The sequence below is a fragment of the Procambarus clarkii genome, chromosome 32, assembly GCF_040958095.1.
Source record: "Procambarus clarkii isolate CNS0578487 chromosome 32, FALCON_Pclarkii_2.0, whole genome shotgun sequence".
In the NCBI taxonomy this organism is placed as follows: domain Eukaryota; kingdom Metazoa; phylum Arthropoda; class Malacostraca; order Decapoda; family Cambaridae; genus Procambarus; species Procambarus clarkii.
The window spans coordinates 13212774-13224871 of NC_091181.1; the positions used below are offsets into that span (position 1 = coordinate 13212774).

Below are 12098 nucleotides of genomic sequence, written 5' to 3' on the forward strand. Positions count from 1 at the left end.
CTTTTCCAGTCCCTCAGTGTGGCGCTACAGAAGGGAAATGCGCACTGCATCCAGGGTTCCTTCCCGCCATCTGAGAAGCTGGAGGAACTCGACAACCTATGATAACCATCTTTGTACCCTATATGTAACTCCTTTTTTTTTGTAACAAAGTTCAAATAAAACAAATATATATGTGTACATACAAAAGAATGGGGGTGGTAGGAGAAGATTATATTATTCAGTGAGAAACTATAAGGTCTGCTCTGAATACTTTTTATTTTCTTCTCCGAGGCTATGGGTCCCCACATTGGCACCAGAGGTGGTACCCTCACAAAAAAATTCAATATATATATATATATATATATATATATATATATATATATATATATATATATATATATATATATATATATTTAAGTTAATCAGGAAGTTAAAAAAAAAATCTTGCAATTATTTATTCCTTAACAAACTGAAATTACTGACAGCAGTAGCAGTGTTTCACGCATTTAAATATATCTGACAATAAGAAAGAAATCAGAAAACAATAATAATTTGTTCTATTGTAAGACAATAGTGATAAATGACAATTTTTAGGTTGCCCGAGTTAGAGCTGCGCGGTGATCATATCGCCGGGGGAGACGGCCTCGTAACTCAAGTTCTCGCCTTAGTGAAGAGTATCCCGGAGGAGCTCTATGGTCCTTCATGAACACTATAGTCATCACGAGCTCAAGCATCAGCCATATAGATGGTACATGATAATTCAGGAGCTTCTTGATATAAAGGAGCTTCGTGATCAGGCACTAATTCTGTAAACATTCAGGCGCTACATGTGAGCTAAGTTATCATACACGAGCTCATTGATCATGCGGGAGTTCCACAACGGCACAAGAGCTCTATAATGAGGTGATTCACAGATGAGGTGAATTACGACCCACGAGCTGCATAATCGTGCAGGAGCTCCGTGCCCAGGACCAGGAGACCCAGAGCCAGGCCACAAGCCAACACAAGGAACATGCCCTGAAAATTTAGCAGCGAATGAGAATAGGACTTTGTCTATGTATTTTTAGCTACTTATATTTACTCGAATTAGGTGTTATAGGCATTTTCTCATACATATTCTCATAAAACTAAGGAAGCTTACTCGAAAAAAAAAATTTGAATTAGGTGCACGTTACCCTGATTGTGACAATGGAAAGTGAAGTCTGGATAGCAACAGTGGTCGGCTGATAGGAGCAGGAGGAATCATTTGGAGACTTTTCTTTAACCCACTGATTATGAAGCCCGGCTTCATTTATCCTCATGATCCTAGCAGGTGTAATAGCAATAGAAAAGCGTCAGGGTCACAACAAATATGTTATTTATAATTTTTGAAATAATGTAATTCATCACAACAAGAATTAGCTTCGGGTTATATTTTATAGATGAAAGACAGCAGTCTTTACTGAAATTAAATTAAATAAATATTATCTTTTTAAAGTGGATTTGTACCTTTTACAAATGTTTTCCCTGTTTTTATTCCTTTTTACTCAGAAAATCAACCGCCTCAGAAAACTGTTAAAATATATTTGAATAAAGTTTCATAATTGGGTGTATTTTATGGTGTTTTTTCACACTAGTTAATACATGGCAATTGTCATCTAGTGTTTTGTTTGTTTAGGTTATGCAGACTTGATATAATCAGATTGTAAATTAAAGTAATAGGAGAGCATATACTTAATTATTTATACAAATGCAAGGAATAATAGTGGGTAATTTTGGTGCTACACTTATAGTTTAAAAAATAACTAATTTTTAATAAATTTTACGTTCTAATATCTTAATTTCTGAATTACTTTAATTAACATTTTTGGAAGGTTTCACAATATTACCAGCATAATATCCACTTCAAATGACCGATCCTCCTTTCAGAGCTTACCTTTTGAGTATTTTTGAAAACTGTAATACAAACATTATATTAAAAGAATTTATGGCAGTAAAACTTGAGCATACAGTACGAATATTAGATGTGCATTAAACGGATGCATGAAGAATTATACCTGTTGCTGAAGACGGGCACCAGAGGACTGCCTCTGGGGCCGATCATGGAGAACATCGTTGAGAGGAACTCTTCCCGTGCAAGATAAAAGTCACACTCACCTGCAGAAGGAAGCACAAGATCTTGAGATAGCCTGAACCCAATTAATTAATTACAATTTACTATATATATATATATATATATATATATATATATATATATATATATATATATATATATATATATATATATATATATATATATATATATATATATATATATATATATATAAAGTGCCTATGTTTACGATTCATTTTTCAATATAGGCCTAATCAACTTCAATAGAAAGAGTTGATAAACATGAAAGTACAATGCATAGTAGTATTTTGAGTCCCACAATATCTCTTTGGTCATAAACGTATATGAGACAATATTAACTGCAGAATAACTCTCCAGGTCAGTTGAAAAAACCTTAAAGCGATTTTGCAGACAGCAATACCTGGATTTTATGAAGCATTTGTATAATTTTAATTGCTGAAGAAAGCAAACTACAAACTAGAGTTACATGACACGAGCTAGATGGTGTTGAGATTGCGAAGTCGGATTGTGAAAGGGATCCGGGCGTTATGATTAGTAAGAATTTAAAACCAAAACTTTGTCATCCTACGCTGAACACGTTCAAGTGAATTTTTATGCATTCTATAGTATGGCGACCAAAACTGAACTGCATAATCTAAATGGGGCCTAACCAGAGCAAGATATAGCTGAAGAAAAACACCAGGTGTCTTGTTACTAACGATTTCATTAATTAATCCCACTGTCCTATTTGTCTTATAACGAACATTCAAGCATTGATCCTTTTTTTTTTAAATTCTTACTAGTCATAACTCAGATAAATTTCGCAATCCGACTTCGCAATCTCAACACCATCTACCTCGTATCTTGTAACTCTATCACCATTACCTAGCCTCAGAACTTTATATTTATCAGCATTAATCTGCATCTGCCAATCTTTTGACCATTTCAAACCCCTATTTAGATCAACTTGAAGTGATAGTGAGTCTTCATCTGTGTTAATTTCCCTACCGATTTTTGTATCAATGGCAAATTTGCAAATGTTGATACTCAAACCTGTATCTAAATCATTTATATATATTATAAACAAGAGATGTCCCAGGACAGAGCCTTGAGGCACTTCACTATCAACATTATCCCACTCTGGCTTGACCCCATTTATATTAACTCTTTGTTTCCTTCGGAATAGCCATGCTCTAATCCAACTTAATATAGCACCCCCAATACCACGAGTCTCAATTTTTATAATCAGTCTTTTATGTGGCACTGTATCAAAAGATTTGCTAAAGTCAAGGTACACGACATCACAATCCTTACCACTATCAACTGCCTCAACTATGCTGGAATAAAAAGATAGCAAATTTGTTAAACATGAACGGCCATTTGTAAAACCATGTTGCGACTCATTTATTAATTTGTGTTTTTCAAGATGAAGACGAATTTTATTTGCAATTATCGATTCAAGTAACTTTCCCACAATAGACGTTTGGCTAATTGGTCGATAGTTTGACGCAAATGATCTATCTCCTTTCTTAAAAATTGGTATCACATTAGCAACTTTCCATAACTCTGGCACTCTGCGTGACTCTATTGATTTATTAAATATAGTAGACAGTGGGTCGCAAAGCTCCTCTTTGCATTCTTTAAGCACCCTGGCAAACACTTCATCCGGCCCTGGGGATTTGTTTGGTTTGAGTTTAACTATTTGTTTAATTACATCCTCCCTGGTAACTGTTAAACTAGTCAACCTGTCCTCGTCCCCACCCACATAGACTTGTTCGGCTGAAGGCATATTGTTAAGTTCCTCTTTAGTAAATACAGATATCAAATATTTATTAAAAATACTACTCATCTCTTCATCATTATCTGTTATTTTACATGTCTCAGTTTTTAATGGACCTATCTTCTCCCTAATCTTTGTCCGGTATAACTGGAAAAACCCTTTAGGATTTGTCTTTGCTTGCTCTGCTATGCGAACTTCATAGTTTCTTTTTGCTTTCCTTATCTCTTTTTTAACATTTCTAACCAGTTGTACGAATTCCTGTTCTAAACTGACTTCCCCATTCTTAATCCTTTTGTACCACGCTCTCTTTTTACTAATAAGGTTCTTCAGATCCTTTGTTATCCACTTTGGATCATTAGTATTCGATCTATTCAATTTATATGGTATACTACATTCCTGGGCTTCGCTTAGAATATTTTTAAATAGGTTATATTTTGAGTCCACATCGAAAACTCCTTTTACGTCACCTATCGCTGGGTTCACGTCTAGCTCCAATACCGGCCCACACCCCATACCCAAGACTTTCCAATCTATTTGACCCAATAAATTTCTTAGGTTATTGAAATTAGCTTTTCGAAAATCAGGTACTTTAACAGATTTTTCTCCTACAGATCTATTCCATTCTATGCTAAATCTGATTTCTTTATGATCACTGTTCCCTAGCTCATTTCCTATTTCGATGTCCTTAATTTGTTTTTCCCTGTTAGTTAACACTAAATCTAAAATATTATTTTCCCGCGTTGGTTCCTTAATGTGTTGCGTAAGAAAGCAATCGTCAATTAATTCTAGAAAATCTTCTGCTTCACTATTCCCTGTTTTGTTCAACCAGTTTATTCCACTAAAATTAAAGTCACCCATGACATAAATACTGTTAGATCTAGATGCTCTAGATATTTAATCCCATAGATGCTTTGCTTCCATTCTGTCTAAATTTGGTGACCTATATATAACTCCTCTTATAATATTATTTGCTTTTTCGTTTAATTCTATCCAAATAGTTTCTGTGTGTGGCTCAGTTTTGATTCCTTCTTTGAGACTACATTTCAAATTGTTCCTAACGTATATGGCTACTCCCCCTCTTCGTCTAATATATCTTACTGTGTGAAATAGTTTAAATCCATTTATTTGATATTCAGCTAATAATTCTCTATTTTTTACATTCATCCACGTTTCGGTAAGCGCGATAATATCTATTTTTTTCTGTGCAGACAAGAGCATTTAATTCGTTTATTATATTTCTTAGACTTCTACTGTTAGTGTAATATACCCTAAGCAAATTGTTATTTTGAGGCCCTTCAATTTCCCTGATCATTTTGCCAATCTCTTTCTACCCCAAACACATACTTTTATTATCTATTTCCTCCAAATCAATTCCCATACCACTATCTGCTAACAGTTTAAACCCAAACAAACGCCTATAACCACTGGTTCCAACTAGTTCGCAACAACATCATCCCCAGCCCTCGATAGATGCACCCCATCGCGAGCATACATTTCATTTCTTCCATAGAAGTGTTCCCAGTTGTCTATGAAAGATATTGCATTTGATTTGCAATATCTTTCCAGCCAGCAATTGACACCAAGTGCCCTCGACATCCATTCATTTCCCACTCCCTTTCTTGGAAGAATGCCACACATTATCGGGATTCCTCCCTTGCTCCTAACTAATTCTATGGCTGTTTTATACCTCTGAATCAGTTCTTCACTCCTAACTCGACCAACATTATTTCCTCCCGCGCTAATGCAAATAACGGGATTGTTCCCATTTCCAGCCATAATATCATTCATGCTGTTTATAATATCACCAATACCAGCTCCAGGATAGCAAACCCTTAACCTGTTCCCCCTATCTCTAGCACAAAACGTTCTATCCAAATACCTTATCTGGGAATCTCCCACAACTAAAGTTCGCTTAGGTACTTCCTTTACTCTCTGAGGGACTTGCACTTCATTGCTCATAATGAATTTTTTACACTTCTTTCAAGGATGGAGGTGCCCCTGAGCCTTGCAGCATTTATTAATTTATAGATGTAGTGACACCCCCTCCCCCCCTAACGTACTACTCCCTTTAACGAACTTCGTTTGGGCAGGACGACGCCTGACCATAGGATTTCGATATCATAGTGGGGGAGATTATAACCACTGGTTATTATCTCGGGCACTGAGATGTCGATGTCTTCTAGTTAGCTCTTCTGGGAACTCATCGTGGACTGTTGCAAGTGCCGCAGGCAATTGCAGGTCCTTTGTGATAAGTCTCAGGTATTACAGAATTATCCCACACGTTTAATCAACAGCATCCTCACACCATTTCACAGCTTCATCCCCACACTGTTTGACACCATCATCACCACACTATTCGACAGTAACCCCGATATATATGTTCCGATATTCAAGAATGGTGATAGACAGGTGGCACTAAACTACAGGCGTCCCTAACTTGCATACCATGCAAGATGATGGAGAACATTGTGCAAAAAGCTAGTGGAACATCTGGCGCGAAAGAACTTTGTAACACGACATCAGCATGGGTTCAGGGATGGAAAATCATGCCTCACAGGATTTACTGAATTTTATGATCAGACAACAAAAATCAGGCAAGATAGAGAGGGCTGGGAAGACTGCATATTTCTGGACTGCTAGAAAGCCTTAGACACAGTACCACATAAGAGACTAGTGCACAAACTGGAGATGCAGGAAGGAGTGAAAAGGAAAGGTACTCCACTGGATATGGGAGTACCTAAACAACAGAAGACAACGAGTCACTGTAATGGGTGAGGTCTCGGAGTGGGGAAGAATCACCAGTGGAGTCCCACAGGAATCAGTCCTTGGACCTATTCTGTTCTGATATACGTAAATGATCTCCCAGAAAGAATAGACTGAAGGCAGGGTCCACCAAATGACTACTGCACTTCACGTCGCTGGAAGATAGAAGAGCTCGGGGAGACATGATCACCCACATACAAAATTCTCAGGGGAACTGACAGGGCAGACAAGGATGATTATTTAACACATGTGGTACACGCATAAGGGGACACAGGTGGAATCTGATTACCTAAATGAGCCACAGAGATATTAGAAATAACTTTTTCAGTGTCAGAGTAGTTAGTAAAAGAAATGCACTAGGAAGAGATGTGGTGGAAGCTGACTCCATACACAGTTTCAAATGAAGATATGATAGAGCTCGAGAAGCTCGGGAATCTGTACACCAGTAGAATGACGGTTGAGAGGTGGGACCAAATAGCCAAAGCTCAGTCCCCGCAAGCACAAATTGGTGAGTAAAACTAGGTAATAACACTTCGTTCTTAAATGTGTCTAACTAATGTTACACTAAACATCTTCCAGTCTCAGAACTGGTAACACGATAAACAAATTATTGTTATTAATTATATATTCAACAATAGTCAGTAGTCAAATATGCTAAATAAGCCACTCTTCTCGAAATAAAACGAGCCGTTTCTGGACGTGTCCAGAGCGGAGGGAGGAGAGTGGCCATTGTAATGAAAGACACAGCCAGTGAGGGTGTTGTTGTTGGCGAACCTTGAGCCTACAACCAGCCCTTCCACAACACAGAGGTTTACTCCAGCAAGTCCCAGACCTCAGCGTGAATCATATTAATTATTATTTGTTGCCAACGCTTGACGCAGGAGTAAAGTGCCACAGTTTGGTTTGTCTATTAGCTCAGATTTATTGGCTAATTATTTCTGTGTCTAGGATTATTCGTTAGGGCACAGGGAAACACCACCCACAAGGGTAAGTCTCTAATTAATGAACTATTCTAATTAAGTGAACTCTCAAAACCTACCAGAAGTAACATGGAATATGTAAAGACTTACATATGTGCAAACATATAAGGCCTATAGTCAAAATCGAGAAACAAAGATAAGTTCATAAATGACCTCCTAATAGAGTCGAATTCAATATTTGGAGCATCCACAAACACTCATACAAAAATTTACATGGATAGTGAAATTTGGATCCCAAATTATAATCTATACAGATGTGATACAGTAAACAGATCAAATGAAGGTGTAGGTCTTCATAATAAAAAAGAACTGGTATGCAGAGAGCTCCTAAACTCTACCCATGAGGTGGTACAGGTACTTGGAATCAAAGTAGAAAAAAACTAATTTCAAACCGCAATATGCGACAGCTAAAGAATGCACAAAGCGGATACACAAAATAAAGAATAGCTTTATTAATAATCTAGCAAACCAAGTACCTGATATAATTTTTACTGGAGACGTCAATATACCCAGAATAAGATTGCGAATAGCAAACAGTAACGTTATTGAAGGAATCAACAACAGGTCGGAGAACTATTGAGATTCTGTGACATTCTCTGTGACTATTCAATTCTGTGATTCTCTCAACCAGCAGATAACAGAGGCGACTAAGAACAAAGATACTCTCAAACTGATCTTCACAAACATTGAAAAAATAATCAAGGACATTACAATCTCAGATACTACATACTCAGGCCACAAACTCATTGAAGTTCAAAATAACATCAATGCTCGTAATTAACTCAAAAGGATTAACAAGGAGAAGACTATTCAATCGATTAAATTTTAATAATAAGAGGATTGCCTGGGAAAATAAATATAGAACTTGCAAACCACCAATGAGAAACAGTTCTGAGTAACAAAACTCCTCAAGAAATAAAACAGATGAATGTTGAGGCATACAAAGTCTTCTTAAAGCTTGTGCTTTTGAAGAAGTTCAGGAAAAGAATCGGTCTAGAAAGAAAACGCAGACGATTCAGCAGAAGAAGAAAAAATATAACGGAAATGCATAAGCGGACATCAATTTCACAAGAATGGAAAGAAATCTGAACTGGGAGATCAATGAAATACACCAGAGACTGAAGCGATCACATAATTCTGAAAAAATTAGAATAGAAAGCTATGCAATAGATAAAGAAAATTCAAAATGTTTTTCACATATTCAAAATGAAAAAAACTTTTATCAGAATTGGAGCTATACTTATAATTGATAATTCAAACACACTGGCTGAGAATTAAATTAGTGAAATACTGAAAGACCAGAATGAAGCAATGTTGACCAGACCACACACTAGAAGTTGAAGGGACGACGACGTTTCTTCCCACCACTCCTCCACACTACACAACAAACTTCAACGCCTGATCTCCAACAGTCCTTGGGCCAAATACTCTCTCTGACTGTGTTACCAACCTTTCGTCCTACTCTCTTTCTAAGCACCAGCAAGAACTTCTTGGTCTTGGTCTGTCTTTTGCTACTTCCCCTGGCCCACGCTGTGGCATTGATCTCATTAGTTCCTTTGACAGGTTTGTCAATTCTAACTCTAGTACTCTTTCGGACCTGTCTGCCTTTACAGGGGCCCTTATCCCCGTTCTTGACAGCTTGTTTTCTAAAAATCACCACCTTCCTTGTCGCTTCCAGCTTGCCCTTGCCTCCCTGAAATCTAACAATTCTATTCTTATCCTTCCTTCCGACAAAGGCAATTCGGTGGTTCTCCTTGACCGTGAGGACTACCTCCGAAAAGCAGATGTCTTGCTCTCTGACTCTCGCACTTATGCTCCTCTGACTTCTAACCCTTTGGATCGCCTCAAAACTTCCTTTAACCGCAAACTAAGACAGCTCTCTAGTCTTTGCCCTCCTGACTTTGATCTCATTAAACGTTTCCGTGTCATCTGCCCTTCTCTTCCTTATTTCTATGGTCTACCTAAGACTCATAAACCTGGTGTTCCTCTTCGTCCTATCATTTCTTCACGGGGCTCTGTCAGCTATCCTCTTGCCTCTTGGCTCGCTAAAACCCTGACACCTTACCTTGGCACTTTTTCCCCTGCCCACCTTCGTCACTCTCAGGACTTCATAGAAAGTCTGCGCCTGCAACCCTCTTGTAAGATGCTTAGTCTTGATGTCGACACTCTGTTCACTAATGTTCCGCTCGATGACGTTCTCTCTTTCCTTAGACAGAAGGCGTCAGAGGGCCTCCTTCCTCTTCCACTTCCCACTGACGTTTTCCTCGATCTCATTAGACTCTGTGTTGAATCTAACTCTTTCTCTTTCAACGGTAAATATTACACTCAAACTTTCGGTGTCGCTATGGGTTCCCCTCTCTCCCCTGTTCTTGCTAATTTCTACATGGAATACTTCGAAACTGTTCTTCTTCCTTCTATTGATACTCGTCCCTCTCTCTGGCTTCGCTATGTTGATGACATTTTTGCTTTATGGCCTCATGACCTTAATCTTTTCCAGCCTTTCCTCGCCTCTCTTAACAATCTGACTCCTTCTATCCATTTCAAAGTTGAGTGGGAATCTAATTCCCTCCTTCCTTTTCTTGAAGTTCATGTTCACAGGTCTGTGTCTGGGTTCTCTTTCTCTGTCTACCGTAAACCCATGCATAGTGGCATGTACATTCACTTCTTTTCCTACCATCCTCCTTCTGTTAAGAAAAGTGTCCTCGTCTCTCTCTTCCTCCGCGCTCTACGCATCAGTGACCCTCAGTTTCTTGATTCTGAAATTGCCTTTATCTACAAATCATTCTCTCGCCTTGGTTATCCTTTACATTTCATCAACTGTGCCTACTCTCAAGCTAAACGAAATTTCTTTCATCCTAAACCTGCTTCCAACACTAGTAGCACTGTACTATGCCTTCCCTTCATATCTGAACTCAAAACTTTTACCAATACCTTTCGTCCTCTTGACATTAAACTCGCCTTTCGACAAACTAACACACTTCGTAGCAATCTAGTTCACACTGCTCCTCCTGCTTCTAATGCTGCTGGTGTCTATTCTATTTCCTGTTCATCTTGCCCTCTCCAATACTTTGGCGAAACTGGCCGTACACTGAATGACAGACTTGAAGAACACAAGAGAAGTGTTAAATCTGCAGACACTAACAATGCTCTCTTCTGCCATGTGAGGGATTCTAATCATCCCATTGATTGGTCTTCCTCCAAAATAATCTTTCCTGCCTCTACTCTACACAGACGCCGTCTTGTAGAATCGGCTCTTATACACAATGTACCCAACATGAACTTGAGTCCTGGCTTTGTTGCTGTGGACTCTTCCCTCTCACAGTATATACTCAAATGCTCTAATCTTTCTAACAAACGTGACTTAACATAAGCTTAACCCTTCCATTTATCTTTCTTTCTCTTTTCTTTTCTTTCTCTTTTCTCCCTTTTTCTGTTCATTGTCTTCTCCTACGCTCCCTTGCTATCCTCTTCTTATTCCTATTACTACCCTGGAAACACAAACCGAAACTGTCTCTATTTTCCGCTTGTTACAACTTGTAATAAAGTTGTTACATCTTGGCTTAACGTGTTTATGACGTATTAGAACGTTGTTACAACTTGCTATATTGGTTGTTATAACTGGTTAGGTGGCGTTAAAACTTGTTCGAACGTTGTACCAACGTCGTAGTTTCGGTGTGTGTTTGGCGGGTATCTCCTTCGGTGGTTATAATAGGAGCTGCCTCGTATGGGCCAATAGGCCTTCTGCAGTTCCCATTACTACTACTATCCCCTATACCTTACTTTCCTCCTCAGCTCTCTCTTGCCTATTTATTGCCTGTCCCTACCTCCTCATCACACCATTTGGTCACCATTTGGTCCGGGAGACATCCCCCGTCACGCAGGGTGCAGTTGCGCCTCCACAGATCTCCAGTATCATCTTTTGATACTGGTAATGGCTCGAAAGGGCCACCACTTACGGGCTATTCATACCCGTGCCACCTCTTGGGTGGCTTAATCTTCATCAATCTCCTCATCACAATCGACTTGAGAATGGTCCAGGACGGACCGAAACGTCGTCGTCCCTTCAACTTCTAGTGTGTGGTCTGGTCAACATACTTCAGCCACGTTATTGTGACTCATCGCCTGCAGAATGAAGCAATGTTTAGCACCCAATTAAACCAACCCATTTTTCAGCCCAAGGAATAAGTCAAATAATGACAGTTTTTACTAAGTTAGTGCAGTTTTTTACTTACTCAACAAACAACCAACTGACAGAATGAATCTTCCATACAGTATAAAAACAAAGTTTTTTTCTGAAATGTAAATCAATATTACTATATACTGGGAGTTTATATATTGTTAAGTCTTGGTCACGTTATGAAAGGTGTTTTGGTCAGTTGATTTAGAGAGTTTTTAGACTACGAGCTAAAAGTGAGCGAACTACGTTTCGAGTCATAACCTTCAACATTAAAAGCTGGACTGTAAGTCGAAATACAGACTTATGCAGAGTTTTTGTAGTCAGTAT

At 38.4% G+C, this 12098-nt stretch overlaps 1 protein-coding gene across 1 annotated transcript in view; it reads right to left on the reverse strand.

Moving 5' to 3' along the window:
• Positions 1 to 421: 421 nt before the first annotated feature.
• The window catches only part of LOC123759266 (probable glutamate receptor), a 223400-nt gene continuing 211723 nt past the window's right edge, over positions 422 to 12098 (reverse strand). The window contains exons 12-14 of the mRNA XM_069334761.1: positions 2016 to 2115; positions 1155 to 1284; positions 422 to 996 (exon numbers count right to left, since the gene is read on the reverse strand). Coding sequence (XP_069190862.1) covers positions 904 to 996; positions 1155 to 1284; positions 2016 to 2115 — 323 coding nt within the window. The 3' untranslated portion in view covers positions 422 to 903. The remainder of the gene's footprint in view (positions 997 to 1154; positions 1285 to 2015; positions 2116 to 12098) is intronic.